Genomic DNA, 19797 nt, shown 5'->3' with positions numbered 1-19797 from the left:
TTTCCGGCGGATCAGACAGGTTTCCAGCGGACAAATGTTTCTTAGCATGCTAGGAAACATGTCCGCTGGAAGCCTGTCCGTCGGACATGTTCGGTCGTCTGTACGACTCACCGGACATGTCCGCTCGGCCGAAAGCCCTCGCATGCGTCAAAGTGATTCGACGCATGCGTGGAAGCATTGACCTTCCAGGGTCGCGCACGGCGACGGCGCGGCCATGTCACCGCATATCCTGTCCGCGGGGATTTTGATTTGATGGTGTGTACAACCATCAGACCAAAATCCGGCAGCGGACATGTCCGATGAAAACGGTCCGGTGGACCGTTTTCATCGGACAGTCCGTCCGTGTGTACAAGGCCTCAGTGTTGCCAACCTACCAGACTGAAATTTACTGGCACGACACCCGAAATTTATTGGCGCAGCCACGTTTTTACTGGCATTTCACAAAAGTGACTAAATTACATTTTTAGGTGCAAATTTCAGTATTTAGGCTACAAACAAGTACGCTAGGCAAATATCAATGTGATTTAAGGTAAGAAAACATATTTTTGTTATTTTCGATATAAGGGCAAATTATTTAGTCACATCACCCTCTGCCTCCATCCCCCTCTGCCACCAACACCCCCTGCCTTCTCCCCCCTCTGTGGTGCCACAATCTCCCCCTGCCTCCAATCTCCCCCTGCCTCCAATCTCCCCCTGCCTTCAATCTCCCCCTGCCTCCAATCTCCCTCTGCCTCCAATCTCCCTTTGCCTCCAATCTCCCTTTGCCTCCAATCTCCCCCAGCCCCCCTGCCTCCAATCACCCCCTGCCTCCAATCTCCCCCTGCCTCCAATCTCCCCCTGCCTCCAATCTCCCCCTGCCTCCAATCACCCCCTGCCTCCAATCACCCCCTGCCTCCAATCTCCCCCTGCCTCCAATCTCCCCCTGCCTCCAATCTCCCCCTGCCTCCAATCTCCCTCTGCCTCCAATCTCCCCCTGCCTCCAATCTCCCCCTGCTTTCAATCCCCCCCTGCCTTCAATCTCCCCCTGCCTCCAATCTCCCCCTGCCTCCAATCTCCCTCTGCCTCCAATCATCCCCTGCCTCCAATCTCCCTCTGCCTCCAATCTCCCTCTGCCTCCAATCTCCCTCTGCCTCCAATCTCCCCCAGGCCCCCTGCCTCCAATCACCCTCTGCCTCCAATCTCCCTCTGCCTCCAATCTCCCTTTGCCTCCAATCTCCTCCAGGCCCCCTGCCTCCATTGTCCCATGCCTCCATCCCCCTCTGTGGTGCCACCAACAACCCCTGTCTCCATCCCCCACCCTCTGCGGTGCCACCATCCCCCTGTGCGGTGCCACTAACACCTCCTGCCTCCAATTACCCCCTGCCACTAACACCCCCTGCCTCCAATCTCCCCCTGCCTCCATCCCCCTCTGCAGTACCACCGCAGCCACCATCACCCCCTGCCTCCAATCTCCATGCGCAGTTCCAAGCCGAACCGATCTCGGCTATTTTTACTGGCACATTCCCCGCAACCACTGACATTTACGAACGGGGGGGAAAAGTGCCTGTTTTTACAAACTGTCAGTAAAAATACGGACGGTTGGCAACACTGTGCCGTGTGTATGCAGAACAAGTTCACGGCCAACGTCCTTCGGACCAAAATCCACAGAAAAGTTGGTTGAAGTCCGATCGTCTGATCGAGACTGTCTCAGTTGGGGTCTCGGTATCATTTAAAAGGTACAAAAAAAAAAAAACTTACAGACCCTTCGCCCTACGTATTCTAGCCAAGTGAGAGAGCGAGCAAGAGACATAACTATGGCTCATCTCCTGTGATACAATAAGGAGATAGAAGATTTAGACTGCATTCACACCTGAGCGACAAAACGCCTGAAGCGCGACGCTCAGATACGCTGGAGGGGAGAAATAACATTAATCTCTATGGAGATGGTTCACATCTCCACGCCGAATGCCGAAACGCAGATCGCGTGAAGCTCAAACAAGTCCCGGACCCTTTTTTGTCGTGCGTATTCAGGCGGCTTTAGCGTTTGGCATAACCGACAATGACCTGTTAAAAAAACGCGGTTAAAAACGCTGCGTTTTGTCGCGGCAAATCGCGGTACAAAACGCTGCGCTAAGGTGTGAATGCAGCCTTAAATTGAACTTCCTATTTAAAGTGCACATCAGGGGCCAGATTCACGTAGCTGGCCGTAGCGTATCCTATTTACGCTACGCCTCCGCAACTTGGACAGGCAAGTGCAGTATTCACAAAGCACTTGCTCCGTAAGTTGCGGCGGTGTAGCGTAAATTGGCCGGCGTAAGCCCGCCTAATTCAAAATAGGCTGGTAGGGGGCGTGTTGTATGTAAATGAATCGTGACCCCACGTAAATGACGCGCCTAACGAACTGCGCATGCGCGCGCATGCTCAGTATGACGTCAAATTTACTCCATAAGATACCCCAGGCCCAATGCCTGTGTCGTGAACGTAACCTACGCACAGCCCCATTCACGTACGACTTACGTAAACGATGTAAAAAGATACGCTTGCCGACGTCCATATTTTGCATTGGCTGCGCCTCATATAGCAGAGGTACCGTATTTATCGCGGTATAATGCGCTCCCGCATATACCGCGCACCCCTAAAGTTGGCCCGAATCCTGTGGAAAAAAGTTTTTTTTGTACTTACAGTTTTGGTGTCTTGCGCGGCGTCCATCGGCGGCCTCGTCGGGTCCGGCGTCCGTCTGCGGCTTCGGGTGTCCTCTTCATCGGGTCCGGCGTCCTTCTGCGGCTTCGGGTGTCCACTTCGGCGGGTCCGGCGTCCGTCTGCGGCTTCGGGTGTCCTCTTCGGCGGGTCCGGCGTCCTTCTGCAGCGTCCTCCCCGCTCGTTTCTCGCGCCGAGTTTGAATACTGCGCCAACATATACAGAGCGCAGTACACTCGTGTATTGTCGGCAATGCTCTGCAACTCTCGCGCTGACGTCATGTACGTCCAGGACGTGAGAGCGGAAGGAGCCGAGACTGCCCGACTATACCCGAGTGTACTGCGCTCGGTATATGTTGGCGCAGTATTCAAAACTCGGCGCGGGAAAGCGGGTATCGGCGTATACCGCGCACCCACGATTTTGCCCTGATTTTCAGGGCAAAAAAGTGTGCGGTATACGCCGATAAATACGGTAACTTTACGCCGGACGTAAGCCTAATGTAAACGGCGTAGCGGGCGCAAGTACGTTCGTGAATCGGCGTATCTACCTAATTTACATATTCAACACGTAAATCCACGGAAGCGCCCCTTGCAGCCTGCGTAAATATACACCCCAAGATACGACGGCGTAGGAGACTTACGGCACTCGTATCTTGGGCAAATTTATGCGTAGCTGATTCTAAGAATCAGGCGCATAGATACGACGGCTCACATTCGGACTTACGCCGGCGTACGTGGAGATACGCCGTCGTAAGTCCACTGTGAATCTGGCCCGTAGTCTTCCTTTCCTACTTTCTAGTCCTGTTTCCTTTAAGAGATTAGATCGTTCTGCATTTATTGTCTCTTACAGCCATTTTCTTAAGGTGCTGATTGACAGATGGGCCTGCCACAACTCTTTCACAACCTATCCTCCTCGTTGAGTTGCCAGGGTAACAGTCAAACAGTCAAAAAAAATGAAAAGAATAGACGAGATCTTAAAATGTATTACCACTTGTGCAGCCAAATTTAGAGAACACCTACTTCATTACACGCCCACATTTACATATAATTAACTTAACTGGTTCCCTACCGGCGAACGAGCATGTACGTCGACAGAATGGCACGGCTGTGCGAATGGGCGTACAGGTGTGGTCGTGCGCGCCCTGCCGGCGGCGCTCTTGCGACCCTGATGTGAGCTTCGTGACCACGCCGCCGGTGTCCCGCGATCGAGTTGAAGAGCGGGGAGGTGTCAGTGTAAACACAACACAACTAGTGACATGTCACTGATCGTCTGTTCCCTGTCATCGGGAACAACAATCTGTGACGTCTCACGGCAAGCCACGCCTCCTAACAGTTACAAGCACTCCCTAGGACACACTTAACCCCTTCAGCGCCCCCTACAGGTTAACCCCTTCACTGCCAGTGTGTGAACGTAGATTTTCGTGAAGGGAGAACGTAGATTCTCGGTCCAAGGACCACGGCTCTGGAATGCTCTACCCACGACCATCCGCTTGGAGGAAAACCATCAGACTTTTAGGAAAAAACTAAAGACCCACCTCTTCTGAAAGACCTGTACGACTCTGGATGCCAAGCGCCTTGAGGCGATTAAGTTCGCATTTGTTGCGCTATACAAGTTACCGTATTTATCGCGGTATAACGCGCTCTGGCGTATACCGCGCACCCCCAAAGTGGCCCCCAATCCTGTGGGAAAAAAAGATTTTTTGTTTTTTTGTACTTACAGTTTTGGTGTCTTGCGCGGCGTCCATCTGCGGCCTCGTCGGGTCCGGCGTCCTTCTGCGGCCTCGTCGGGTCCGGCGTCCTTCTGCGGCTTCGGGTGTCCTCTTCGGCGGGTCGGGCGTCCATCTTCGGCGGGTCCGGTGTCCATCTTCGGCGGGTCCGGCGTCCTTCTGCGGCGTCCTCCCGCTCGTTTCCCGCCACGACTTTGAATACTGCGCCCGCATATAGCGAGCGCAGTACACTCGTGAATCTTCGGGCAGGCTCGGGCGCCTCTCGCACTGACGTCCTGTACGCTCAGGACGTCAGGACGTCAGTACGAGAGGCGCCGAGACTGCCCGAAGATTCACGAGTGTACTGCGCTCGCTATATACGGCGCAGTATTCAAACTCGTGATGGGAAAGCGGGTATCGGCGTATATCGCGCACCCACGATTTTGCCCTGATTTTCAGGGCAAAATAGTGCGTGGTATACGCCGATAAATACGGTACTCACTCACTCACTCACTGGCTTTTGTACAGTAATCAGTGCATTTTTATAGCACTGATCGCTGTAAAAATGACAATGGTCCCAAAATGGTATCAAAAGTGTCCGATGTGTCCGCCATAATGTCGCAAAAAATCGCTGATTGCCGCCATTACTAGTAAAAAAAAAAAATGGATTAATAAAAATGCCATAAAACTATCCCCTATTTTGTAAATGCTATAACTTTTGCACAAACCAATAAATAAACGCTTATTGCGATTTTTTACCAAAAATATGTAGAAGAAAACGTATCGGCCTAAACTGAGGAAAATGTTTTTTTTTTATATATTTTTGGGGATATTTATTATAGCAAAATGTAAAAAATATTGTTTTTTTTTTCAAAATTGTCGCTCTATTTTTGTTTATAGCGCAACAAATAAAAACTACAGAGGTGATCAAATACCACCAAAAGAAAACTCTATTTGTGGGGAAAAAAGGACGTCAATTTTGTTTGGGAGCCACGTCGCACGACTGCACAATTGTCAGTTAAAGCAACACAGTGCCGAATCGCAAAAAGTGGCCTGGTCATTGGCCAGCAAAATGGTCCGGGGCTTAAATGGTTAAAGTCGTATTAACCTGAAAAGCAAAACATTTTTACATTGCAGCTTACCAATTCTTGGATGTGATGGCTGCATTAGTTTTCTCTTTTAGGCTTTCTTTCTTCTATTTTCACCTGGTGATCCAGCCATTGAGTCTGTTGTTTTTCAACAGAAAATCTCTCTTGCAGTTACAGGGATGAGACAGACCATTTAACACTGGAAGGGGTGCTTAAAATGATCATTCATTTATGTCAAACCTTTATCCCAAAGAAAAAAATATATATTATAGCTTCCTCCTTGTAATCTGATCTAGTCAGTCACGTGATTCCTCAGTTCTGGTTCCCCAGTGTAGGGAAACGCTCAACAATGGCTTGGAATTCTGGGAGCTGTGATGTCACCGATGGGCTCCCATGGTCCAGCCATTGTTGGCGCTCCCTCTTCTCTCTTGCACCAGCTGCTCAAGGATACAGGTGAGCGGGAGCTGCAGAATCATGTCACCAGACTAGACATGACAGGTAAGTACACAGAGGTTTTTTATATAGAGTGTGCAGGATAGGTAGTTGTAGGGGCGGAGGGAACATTTTTAAGAATAGGTAAAGTTAGTCTTTTCTTAAAGCGGTAGTTCACCCTCAGTGACACATTTTACCATCGAGACAGGCATTGTAGCGCGAGCTACAGTATGCCTGTCCCGATTTTTTTAACCCCGGACTCACCTTGTAGTCGTCCATCGTAGATTTCGGCTCCCGCGGGGAATGGGCGTGCCTATGGAGAGGGAGGATGATTGACGGCCGGCCCTGGCACGTCACTCTCCCCGAAGACAGCCGGAGTAGGTCTCGGCTCTTCACGGCGCCTGCGCACAGGCTATGCGCACGCGTCGTGAAGACCAAGCCTATTTCGGCTATTTCCGGAGAAGCGTGACGCGCCAGAGCCGGCCGTCAATCATCCTCCGTCTCCATAGGCACGCCCATTCCCCGGTATCTTCGATGGACGACTACAAGGTGAGTACGGGGGTAAAAAATTCGGGACAGGCATACTGTAGCTCGCGCTACAATGCCTGATTTTAAGGTAAAAGAAATTTTTTTTTTTTTTTTTCCCGTCGATAGGGTGAACCCCCGCTTTAAACTTTAAAGTGGATGTAAACCGATTCATGAAATTTAAAGCGGGAGTTCACCCTAAAAAAAATTTTTTACCCTTAGATTGATGCTCATTTTGTCTAGGGGAATCGGCTAGTTGTTTTAAAATCGAAGCTGTACTTACCGCTGTAGAGAGCGATCTTCTCCGCCGCTTCCGGGTATGGTCTTCGGGACTGGGCGTTCCTATTTTGATTGACAGTCTTCCGACGGTCGCATACATCGCATCACTAGTAGCCGAAAGAAGCCGAGCGTCGGTGCGGCTCTATACTGCGCCTGCGCACCGACGTTCGGCTTCTTTCGGAAAATTGTGACGCGATGGATGCGACCGTCAGAAGCCTGTCGGAAGACTGTCAATCAAAATAGGAACGCTCACTCCCGAAGACCCATACCCGGAAGCGGCGGAGAAGATCGGTAAGTACAGCTTCGATTTTAAAACAACTACCCGATTCCCCTAGACAAAATGAGCATTAATCTAAGGTTAAAAAGTGGTATTTCCGGGTGAACCTCCACTTTAAGCTGGGTACAAATATCTGCAGTGTTTTCTTATCTCTCTTCAAAGCACTAAGTCCTGTTGCTTTCTCCTGCTCCGTTCTTCTGTTATTAGCCTGATAACTCCTGACAAGTTCACCTTACGCATGTGATAAAACCAGGCTGAATTTTGTATCAGAGAGGGTACTATAAATAGATTAGCAGAGAGCTGCTCTACTCATAGGACAGCTCTGAGGAAGTGAAAATTCTAACAGGATTTGCACTTTCTAAACAGTATATAAAGGTGAAGACAGCAGATATACATGTAAAACTTATGTAGGGAGATTTGTTTCATCTCTGTGTATCATCTGAGGCTGTTCACTTCACTGGCTGTATGTGAGGGTTTAGAGCCCATTCACACCTAGGCGTTTTGTCGCCTGTAGTGTGACGCCCGCTGCCGCCCCGACACGCCAGAGGGATGATGTAACATTGCCCTCTATGGAGATGGTTCACATCTCCACGCCGAATGCCTGCCACCTGTCGCCTGAAAAAAAGTCCCGGACCTTTTTTTCAAGCCTCTTTTGGCGTTCGGCATAGGAGATGTGAACCATTGCGGGACAAAACGCAGCGATTTAGTACGCCGAGGTGTGAATGCAGCCTTACATCCACTGTAAGTGACAATTACAGGTCTTGTCTCTCCCTCAAAATGTGACTGGACAGAAATAGGAGAAGCAGCATACTGATGGGGTTTTATTTCTCTGCTCTCTCCTACTATCAGCATATTTCTTGTAAAATCCTTAACAAAGTGGTACAACTGATCTGCTCCTTGCGCCAACAGTCTGATCAGTACTGTACAGCGGCCGCAATAGGCTGATACCAGGTCAGATTATAGTATTTGCGCCCCTTAAAGTATACAGTATGTTAACCCTTACCTTGCAAAACAACCTATTCAGTTTAAAATGAAAGGCAAAATATGTATATACACATATCAAAAACATTATAAATACCTTTTTTCCCTTTTTTCTATAAGTGATCACATTCCCTCTGTTCTTAGCTGCATAAGGAGCTCATGGAAGAGAAAAAGCAGTACAGGAGAGCAGGGGCAGTGTCAGGACAAGTCTGATCATTGTAGGAGAGCAGGCTGAGTTCCCAGCACAGCTAGAAAACGGACCAGGCGTTGCTCTCTTGCCTAGTGTGGTCAGTTTTTAATAGGAAAGCAGGGGGCTTGCAGAAACACCAGGGATTTCACACAAATGAAGCAATACAAAGAGAACAGAATTATTTTTAATGCAAGTACGTGGCACAGCAGGCACATACAGTGGAACCTTGGATTACGAGCATAATCCGTTCCAAGAGACTGCTTGTAATCCAAAGCACTCGCATATCAAAGCGAGTTTCCCCATAGAAGTCAATAGAAACGAAAATAATTTGTCCCATATTGACTTCTATGGCATGCAATACCGCATGTGGCCAGAGGTGGGGGGGCGCCAGAGACACTTGGAAATACTCGGAGATCGTTCGGCTGCCCTCGGAAACCCCCGGAAAGGCAAGGCTCAGAAACACTTGGGAATTTAGTACTTCTGAGTATTTCCGAGTATTTCTGAATGGCTCAGAACGGCTCTGATCGGCCCCCGCACCTCTGGCCAAATGCGGTACTGCACACTGCAGAGGCTTGAATCCTGCTCGTTTTGCGAGTCAGGATTTAAAAAAAAAATATTGCTTGTGTTGCGAAACGCTCGTTAACCGCGTTACTTGCAATCCGAGGTTCCACTGTATCAGGAATATGAAATGTTGGGTTGACATATTTAAAAAAAAAAAAATTAATCATGATGCATTAACCACTTGCCGCGCCCGCTGCACAGAGGGGGAAATGATGCGCGTGACCAGTGGCCGCGATGTCTGCCAGCCACCCACGATCGCGGGAAAGAGAGCCAGAATGGGGATCTGTTAATGTAAACATGTAAACAGACAGATCCCCATTCTGACAGGGGAGGAGATGAGAGATCTGCTGTTTCTAGTTATTAGGAACAGCAATCTCACTCCTCCTCCAGTCAGTATACTCCCCCCACACCTCCCAGGGAACACACCTAACCCCTTTATCTCCCCCTAGTGTTAACCCCTTCCCTACCAGTGACATTTATACAGTAATCAGTGCATTTTTATAGCACTGATCGCTGTATAAATGTCACTGCTCCCAAAAATGTGTCAAAAGTGTCTGATCTGTCTGCCACAATGTCGCAGTCCTGCTAAAAATCGCAGATTGCCGCCATTACTAGTAAACAAAAAAAAATGCCATAAATCTTACTCATATTTTGTAGACGCTATAATTTTTGCGCAAACCAATCAATATAGGCTTTTTACCAAAAATATGTAGGAGAATACATATTGGCCTAAACTGATGAAGAAATATTTTTAAATTTTTTTATTTGGTGATATTTATTATAGCAAAAAGTAAAAATAATTTTTTTTCAATTGTCGCACTTTTTTTGTTTTTACCGTAAAAAATAAAAACTGCAGAGGTGATCAAATACCATCAAAAGAAAGCTCTATTTGTAGGAAAAACAGACGTCAATTTTGTTTGGGTAAAACGTCGCACGACCGCGCAATTGTCAGTTAAAGCGACGCAGTGCCGAATTGCAAAAAATGGTCTGGTCTTTAAGGGGGCAAATCTTCTGGTCTGTAATTGTTTAATTAACCACTTCCTTACTGGGCACTTAAACCCCCTTCCTGCCCAGAGGACTTTTTGCGATTCGGCACTGCGTCGCTTTAACTGACATTTGCACGGTCGTGCGACGTGGCTCCTAAACAAAATTGGCGTCTTTTTTTCCCCACAAATAGAGCTTTCTTTTGGTGGTATTTGATCACCTCTGCGGTTTTTATTTTTTGCGCTATAAACAAAAATGACAATTTTGAAAAAAAAAATATTTTTTACTTGTTGCTATAATAAATAGCTCAATTTTTTTTTTCATTTTTTTTATCCTCAGTCTAGGCCGATACGTATTCTACATATTTTTAGTAAAAAAAAAAAAAAATCGCAATAAGCGACTGGTTTGCGCAAAAGTTATAGCGCCTACAAAATAAGGGACAGAATTTTTTTTTTATTATTTTTTTTTACTAGTAATGGCGGCGATCTGCGATTTTTATTGGGACTGCGACATTATGGCGGACACATCGGACACTTTTGACACATTTTTGGCACCATTCACATTTATACTGCAATCAGTGCACTAATTACTGTATAAATGTGACTGGCAGGGAAGGGGTTAACACTAGGGGGTGAGGAAGGGGTTAAATGTATTCCCTATATAGTGTTCTAACTGTGGGGGAAGGGGGGTGACTGGGGGAGGTGACCGAACTGTGTCTCTATGTACAAGAGACACAGATCCGTCTCCTCTCTCCCCTGACAGCACCGCTGTCTGTGAGAGCCGGCAATGAGAAATGATCTCATATGTAAACATATGAGATCATCTCTCATTGGCCGCACAGATCGCCTAGGAAACGGCCACTCTGATTGGCCGTTTACGGCGATCTGTGATTGGCTGTGTCCAAGGGACACAGCCAGCACAGCAGTTCCCCGCTGCGCGCTCGGGAGCGCGCAGGGGAAGGAGCAAAGGGGCGGACGTCAATTGACGTCGCCTCAGAGAAATAGAACCACCCCGCGGCCGTCAATAGTCGTACTGCCGTCGGGAAGTGGTTAATAAAGAGCTTTATTAATTTGCGTTATTACGTCTTCCTGGGGAAAAGCGGACGTCAATTTTGTTTGGGTACAACGTCGCACGGCCGCGCAATTGTCAGTTAAAGCGACGCAGTGCCGTATCGCAAAAGATGGCCTGGTCATTAAGGGTGCAAATTCTACTGGTCTGTAAGTGGTTAATTAATAAAGAGCTTTATTAATTTGCGATATTACATCTTCCTGGAGTTCAATGTTAAGGACAAACCAACAATGTCTCGGTAAGACTTATATTTCCCCCTTTACTCTTCGCTGTAGTGAACGGATTCTGTCCCCGTTGCATTGCAGCACTCACAGGAGATTCTTGCGAAGTTCAAGGTATTATGTATTCCTATCAGCCTCCTACTGAGCTAAAAATCAATTACATGATAATTCAGCCTCACCATATGATATTCTTCTCTCTCTCTTTTTTTTCTTAACAAATTAAAATGTGATAGATAGCAGCGATTCCTGGGCAGCAGAGAGCTAGGCTGAAGTGCGCCATTTACTGATAATTCTTATCTACGTGACGTGCATCTATGGCAGCGCAGAATGCGCCTAGAATTTAAAGATTGGGTATGAAGGAGGATTCTGAGTTTACCATCAATTGAGCACAATGAAGAAATGTCAGGGAGACGGATAGTCATCACTTTCATATTATTGCTCTGTAATAAAAGCCAAGTTTTGCACAGAGAACATTTCGCCTAGTGATGGAGTTTAAACAAGTACAGAGCACATTTTCATTTGTCCAAGTAGATGTCCTAATGGCGATTCATTCCGAGTGTCTTGGCTTTACAAATAGGATTGTCGCAGCTACTTTGGTCATTAGTGAGGATTTAAAGCTTGAAATAATGTAAGCGCTTACTGGACTGTTCTAATGCCACCCACACATCTTATTTCAATTTTTTTTATTAGATTACATCATTAGTTATAACCGGAGAAAAAAAAAAACCTTTGATGCCTATAACCAAACTCTGCTTCACTTTTTTTTATGCTTTGCATTACAGCATGAAAACTTAAAGCGGGATTTCACCCGAAAACTTGGGGCCAGATTCAGGTACCTGCGTCGCGGCGTAACGTATCCCGTTTACGTTACACCGCCGCAAGTTTTCAGCGTAAGTGCTTGATTCACAAAGCACTTGCCTGTAAACTTACGGCGGTGTAACGTAAAGGCGTCCGGCGCAAGCCCGCCTAATTCAAATGGGGCGTGTACCATTTAAAATAGGCGCGCTCCCGCGCCGGACGTACTGCGCATGCTCCGTTTTGAAATTCCCGCCGTGCTTTGCGCGAAGTGACGTAATTTTTTTGAACGGCGACGTGCGTAACGTACTTTAGTATTCCCGGACGTCTTACGCAAAAAAAAAAATATTGAAATTCGACGCGGGAACGACGGCCATACTTTAACATGGCTCGTCTAAAGTTAAGCCATGTAAAAGCAGGCTTAACTTTGCGACGGGAAAAAATGACTAGCGACGACGTAACGAACGCGAAAACCTTTGTGGATCGCCGTAAAAGCTCATTTGCATACCCAACACTGGAAAACGACGCAAACTCCACCCAGCGGCAGCCGAAGTATTGCAGCCTAAGATCCGAAGGCGTACGAAGCCGTAAGCCTGTCGGATCTTAGCCAAAAGCCGTCGTATCTTGTTTGTGAATCACAAATTAAGATATGACGCGGCAAATTTGAAAATACGCCGGAGTATCAGTAGATACTCCGGCGTATTTCTTCTGTGAATCTGGCCCTTAATTTTTAACATTAGATTGAGGCTCATTTTGTGAAGGGGAATCAGGTAGTTTTTTTAAAATCGAAGCTGTACTTACCGTTTTAGAGAGCGATCTTCTCCGCCGCTTCCGGGTATGGTCTTCGGGACTGGGCGTTCCTATTTGATTGGCAGGTTTCTGACAGGCTTCCGATGGTCGCATACATCGCGTCACGATTTTCCGAAAGTAGCCGAACGTCGGTGCGCAGGTGCCGTATAGAGCCGCACCGACGTTCGGCTTTTTTCGGCTACTCGTGACGCGATGTATGCGACCGTCGGAAGCCTGTCAATCAAATAGGAACGCCCAGTCCCGAAGACCCATACCCGGAAGCGGCGGAGAAGATCGCTCTCTAAAACAGTACTGCTTCGATTTAAAAATAAAAATACGCGATTCCCATAGACAAAATGAGCATCGATCTAATGTTAAAAAACATTTTTTGGGTGAACTCCCACTTTAAATGCATTATACACCTTCCTACCTGCACCTTGTGCTTTTCACCTGCATAAGGTGAGCATTGATCATATCGATCAGTGGTCTCCAAACTGTGGCCCAGTGGCTGGATGTGGCCCTTTGCTATCCAGCCCTTGGGGTACTATTCCTCCCACTCATAGGCGTGCGCAGGGGGTGTGCCGGCTGTGCCTTGGCACACCCTAATTACTCTGTGCGGTGCCAACTTCCCCTACTGCCAAGGCTTCCCCCTTCTCCCCTCGGCTCTCCCAGGGGATGTTCAGGATGGAGAGCGGGGGAAAGGCCTAGTCAATATGTAATTTACCGGCCCCTTCCCTTTCTAAATGAACACAGTGAACACACTCACTGTGTTTATTTACAAACTGAAGCACAGTAAACACAGTTTACTATGCTTTGTGTTTGAGCTTTGGGGTGCACACCCTAATGCAATAGACTGCGCACACCTCTGCTCCCACTGCTACAAGGCGTTATTCATCCCATTGACACCAACATGATGGGGCAAAATTCCTTCCACTGACACCAACAATGGGGTACTATACATCCCATTGACACCAACAATGGGGCAATATTCCTCCCACTGACACCAACAATCGGTTACTATTCATCCCATTGACACCAACGATGAGGCAATATTCCTCCCATTGACACCAACAATGGGGTACAAATGATCCCATTGACACCAACGATGAGGCAATATTCCTCCCACTGACACCAACAATGGGGTACTATTCCTCCCATGGACAACAACAATGGGGCAATATTCCTCACACTGACACCATTATTCCGTCCCCTGATACCAACAGTGGGGCATTATTCATTCCACTAATGATGGGGCGTAATTTTCTCCCATTGACTCTGGGGAATTTTCTACTCACACGGGCCACAGTCCGGTCCCCTCAAAGTCTGAAGGACAATAAGCTGGCCCTTTTGTTTAGTAGGTTTGGAGACCCCTGATATAGATTCATGGTGTCATTTGTTGTCCTGTATGAACAGCCTATAGTAGAGTAATGCCTTGTACACACGGTCGGACTTTTGACCGTGCAAAAGTCTGCCGTGAGTCAGAACTGGTTCTCTTATCTTCGGTCGGTCGGATTTCCGTCCAAAAAAGTCAGATGGAGGCTACACACGGTCGGACTTTCTGAGAAAAAAAGCCAGTCTGACTTTTTTTCCGTAAAGTCCGGCCGTGTTTACTAGGCATAAATCTTCACATGCTGGTGTCAGAAGTTTCTGTTTGTGTTCAAACCTGAAACATGTGGCATGGCAATGCACAGATTAATGCATGACCTATGTCTGTCTAAGAACGAATATTTCCTGTGAAGAAACTACAAATCCCACAATCCCTGAGTCTCTCAGTACTTAGGTGAGAACTACACAGTAATTAGATCTGACACAGACACAAACAGACAGTGCATTTGCAGAGATTCTCACTAAGGCTCTGACTACAGTCTTCCACCGACCCTCCCCTGGCATGAAAACTTACCAGTAGCAATTAAGAACATACATGTTGTATGCCGCCCTCTCTGGTGTTCAGCTCTCCTTTTACATGTGGACTGCCACATCTTCTTTGTAGGATGGTCGTCTCGCACACCGAGCAGTGGACACAAATCTGCACCAAAAAAGCTTCTCTTTATGCAGACCTTTAATTAAGATATTATAAATTACAGATCCCTAAAAGCCATAGTGTGATATTTGATAGCTGTCCTAGAAAAGACAAGAGGCACAGTGGAGGCGTGCAGACTGCAAAAGGAAAGTATTGCCACCCTTGTATTTGAATCCACATCACCAATGTGCAGTGTATGGATAACGTGTGTATCACCTTATTGATTAGTCCCTTTAATATGTGTTTCTTCTGTGCTTTACAAGCCAGGCCTGAAGAGAACCCCCTTGCCAGAATAAAAATATTAACATGCTTTTATATGTTCATAGGTGAGTGCAGTCTATTTTCTCCACTGTAGGTGGTGCTCAACCGCAGTGGTATTGCAGTTAGAGAGGAAGTCAAGAGAATCAGGGTTGCACTATGGTTTCCTGGGTCACTGGGGGAGCTATCCTATTGAATGCTCTCGCCCCATGTGGCTCTAGCAGCCATTTTGGGTCAGGCTGAGCCCCTTTAAGTCTCTGGCTCTCAGGCCTGGCACGTATTTCACGCGTGGGTAGTGTAGGGACAGGTCACCTGTCTGAAAGGGACAGTGGTTAGTGATAGAGAGAGGTTCTAGACGAGAAGGGAAAGGTTAGGGATATGCCATCCTTCCTGGAAACCTCTTCATTTGGGTATGAGCCGGGCAGGCTGCATTCTGCCCGTCAAGACAGATGCTGTTGGCACATCTGAGACCAAGCTCTGCCTCACACTGCTGTTGCCTTCTGTGAGTGGTCCCGGTCCGGTGCCTTTCCATCTGCTTGTTTTGAATTGCTGAAAGTAAAGGCAAAAGGCGCGTCACCAGTTTCCGGAAAAAGCCGAACGTCGGTGCGCAGGCGCCGTATAGCGCCGACTCGCAGTTCGGCTTCTTTCGGAAACTGGTAAAGCGCTTTATGCGCGGGGGGGCAAGCTTTTGTCATACGTCAATCACTTAGTCTCAAATAGGAACGCCCAGTCCTGCGGGATTCACTACCCGGAAGTCGGGGAAAGAAATACCTATACTACAGTATGTAAACCCTAAAAAAAAAAAAAAAACGCATACTGTACATGTCAGCAGTATGCTGGATTGAATGGTATATACTTGTTTTTAGGGTGAACCTCCGCTTTAAGTTCTGGACTCTGCAAATGGACTCGGAGTCTCAGGTTCACACTAGATGTGGTGCGAATTCACTGCGGATTCCGCACCGCAGAAAAATCACAACCCATTCATACAAACCGAATGTTAAGTTAACGACACCCCAACATCAGTTTACAAAAACCGCACGCATGCAATCCGTATCTGGCGCAGATGAAAAAGGGTCCTGCACGAGTTTGGTGTGAATGCGGTCCAAACAAATGGCTTAAATTGCACCCCAGAGACACTGCATGTAATTCGCAAAGGGATGTGGTGCGATTCCTGTGCGAATTACATGCGGTGTCCTCCACCGCATCAGTGTGAACCTGGGCTTAGTGTTTACTGGCACTGCACCACGCTGCACCTTCCCACATGTTCTAAGTATTTCTCTCTTGAAAAGTGTTCTGCAGACATATATTTGTTGAAAGTTAACAATCGGTATGGATATTTGCAGTCAGAATGTTATATGGGTGGTCACTTTGTGTCCAATGACACAGCTTTGTTTCATTAACAGGCTTGAGTTGCTGTTACAACCACAAAATTCAGTTTTCTAGTTTTCTGCGGAAAAAAAAAAAGAGAAAAAAATTTGAACACCAACATAAAGGAAAATGGCCATTTACCATTTACATTCATTGCTAAATGATATGCTTTGCTTAAAGTCCTTATTAAAATCTGGTCCTTTTCTCATTCAGTATACAATTCATTTCTTGATTGTAGTTACTCAGGGAGAACATTTCGGGAATAATGTAGACAAACAGAATGGCCATTTGAAAAAGGAAATATAATATTAGTTCAATGCTTTATATCACTCAAATATCATATCCGGAATTGCAGAATTTCCAGGCAATCAGAATATGAGATCTTATTTTTCAATAGCAAAATATGACTTCTAATTTCTTTTTAACAGGTTGTGGTGAAAACAAAGACCGAATATGAAAGGGACCACAAGAAAGGAAAATTTCGCCCTCCTAAGATTGCAGAATTTACAATCAGCATCAGTGAAGGAGTGTCTGAAAGGTTCAAGGTAAGCGCTAAATTTTGTATATGCATCTTTTTTACTGTTATTTTGTATAAAAATATATATATATATATATATATTCATTTACTATATATATATATATATATATATATATGTGTATATATATTGTGAGGGGTTAGCTCGGTAGCGGGGTGTGTGACCCATTGGATGGGTTCACCACACACTGAATTTATACAGACTGACAGTCGAAGACGGTTGAAAACAAAGTTTTTGGTTTATTTTTCCATCTTTGCAAGCATCCAAACAGCATAAACAAAATCAAACATAAAATAAATCCTAGCCACTTTGGGCGTCTACCTTCCACACAGGAACCTATCTATGAAGTCTAACACAGCCTACTGCTGGGTAGACAGTGCTGGTCATACAGCACAAAACAATAGTCTTTTGATTTTTATCACACAGAAAAATCAATCCTCTCCTCACCTCCACAGAAGACCTTCTGGCACTGCTCTCCTTACTCACAAAGACTCAGGATGATGCAGCCAATTAGTGGTAATCCTCTGGGCTACTTATAGAGGCCTTAATTGCCTCATTCTGAACAGCTGGAGTCTTCCAACGGCCTCAAACCTTTCCTGGCTACATTTTTCAGCCGACGCCTAATAACAATTGATGTATTGTCTAACAAGGCAGAAATGTATATCCCGTCTGTGACAACACCCTCAGATTTACCTGACTTCCTGTCACAATATATATATATATATATATATATATATATATATATATATATATATACATACACCTTCAGAGGTCTTCAGAGGTAGAGTCCATGCCTCAACCAATTATGGTGGGTGGTCATAATTCAAAAGTATTCACACCCCTTGAAATTGTCCACAGTTTGCCATGTTACAACCAAAAACATAAATGTATTTTATTTGGATTTTATGTGATAGACCAACACAAAATGGCACATAATTGTGAAGTGGAAGGAAAATGATAAATGGTTCTAATTTTTTTTTAACGAATGGACACATAGAGCGTGACTTCCCGCTTTAACCGTTTGCCGACCAGCCGCCGTCATACGGCAGCAGGTCGGCATGATTTTCCGAGCTGTCGTAGCTGTACGTGGGATAGCAGGCGCGCGCCTGCTGCACTGCGGGGGTGCTGATGCGTGTGGCCGGTTTGCGGGCACGAGAGCCAGAACAGGGACGTGTGTGTGTGTGTGTAAACACGCAAATCCCTGTTCTGTGAGGAGAGAAGAGACAGATTGTGTGTTCCTACTAGTTGGAACAGCGATCTGTCATCTACTCTAGTCAGTCCCACCCCCCACAGTTAGACCACTTTCACACTGAGGTGATTTTCAAAAAACAGCGCCTAAAAAGCTCACGAAAACATATTTCCATTAAAATCAATGAATGCTTTCTCACTGGGGCAGTGTGCTGGCAGGGTGGTGAAAAAACTCCCCTCTCTATTGAAGTGAATGGAAAGCTCTTCAAAAGCGCCTGAAAAGCTCTTCAAAAGCGCTCATTGTTTTTACTGGCAGTTTAGAATCACCTCAGTATGAAAGAGGCCTTAGAACACACACACACAGATCACCGACATTACTAGTAAGAAAAAAAAAATAATAAAAATGCCATAAATCTTTGCCCTATTTTATAGACGCTATAACCTTTGCGTAAACCAATCGATTAACGCCTATTGTGATTTTTATTACCAAAAATATGTAGAAGAATACGTATCGGCCTAACCTGAGGGAAAAAAAATGCTTTTCTAAAAAGAAATTGGGATATTTATTATAGCACAAAGTACAAAATATTGTGTTATACAGTAGAGGTGATCAAATGCCACCAAAAGAAAGCTCTATGTGTGGGAAAAAAACGACGTAAATTTTGTTTGGGTACAGCATCGCAGTGCCGTATCGCAAAAAATGGCCTGGTCATTGAGCAGCCAAATCTTCCGTGGCTGAAGTGGTTAATATCACTTTAACACTCCCCTTCACCCAGACTGACAATGCTGCTGTCTACTGTGCCCCCTGTGCTCCTTCATCTAGAGTGGAAGCACTCTAAGGCCACTTTCACACTGGGGAGGGAGGTGCAGTGGCGGTAAAGCGCCGCTATTTTTAGCGGCGCTTTACCGTCGGAATTGCGGCGGTATTCGGCCGCTAGCGGTGCGGTTTTACCCCCACTATCGGCCGAAAAAGGGTTAATACCGCCGGCAATGCGCCTCTGCAGAGGCGCATTGCCTGCGGTATAGCCACGGTTTCCCGTTGCTTTCAATGGGAAGGAGCGGTAAACATACCGCTCCAAAGATGCGGCTAGCAGGACTTTTGGAGTGGTCCTGCTAGCGCACCACTCCAGTGTGAAAGCCCTCGGGGCTTTCACACTGGAGAAACAGCAGCCGCTGTTTGAGGTCAGTTTGCAGGCGCTATTTTTAGCGCAATAGCGCCTGCAAACCGCCCCAGTGTGAAAGGGGTCCAATACAAGAGGTGTGTTACTGCCCAGATCTATACCTCCCAACTTTTTGAGATGGGAATGAGGGATACCGATCAGCAAAGGTGTGCAGTTATAAGACACACCCCTTGCCACGCCCCCTTAAAGGAGAATTGTACAAAAAAAAACAAGATTGGTTAAACCCACAAGTGCTTTTTTTTACCACTACTATTCCTTTATATTGGCTTTTGGAAATTACAAATGCTGCCATTTAGAAATCAGATGAAAGGTTTAGCGCTGGGATACACTTTTTGATAGTGTGAGGGGTTAGCTTGGTAGCGGGGTGTGTGACCCCTTGGATGGGTTCACCACACACTGAATTTATACAGACTGGCAGTCGAAGACGGTTGAAAACAAAGTTCTTGGTTTATTTTTCCATCTTGCTGGAAAACAATTGCAAGCATCCAAACCGCATAAACAAAATCAAACATAAAGTAAATCCTAGCCACTCTGGGCGTCTACCTTCCACACAGGAACCTATCTATGAAGTCTAACACAGCCCACTGCTGGGTAGACAATACAGCACAAACAGTAGTCTTTTGATATTTGTAACACAGGAAAAAGTCAATGGTCTCCTCACCTCATCAGGAGACT

General features: G+C 46.3%; 1 protein-coding gene across 2 annotated transcripts in view; it reads left to right on the top strand.

The window, feature by feature from the left end:
- The window catches only part of NSG1 (neuronal vesicle trafficking associated 1), a 116809-nt gene that overhangs the window by 39341 nt on the left and 57671 nt on the right, over positions 1-19797 (top strand). For both annotated transcript variants that reach the window (XM_040335415.1, XM_040335416.1), the window contains one exon: positions 16646-16762. In XM_040335415.1, the coding sequence (XP_040191349.1) occupies positions 16646-16762 (117 nt within the window). The remainder of the gene's footprint in view (positions 1-16645; positions 16763-19797) is intronic.

The sequence above is a fragment of the Rana temporaria genome, chromosome 1 (assembly GCF_905171775.1).
Source record: "Rana temporaria chromosome 1, aRanTem1.1, whole genome shotgun sequence".
NCBI classification, from domain to species: Eukaryota; Metazoa; Chordata; class Amphibia; order Anura; family Ranidae; genus Rana; species Rana temporaria.
This window is presented reverse-complemented; position numbering and strand designations above follow the sequence as displayed.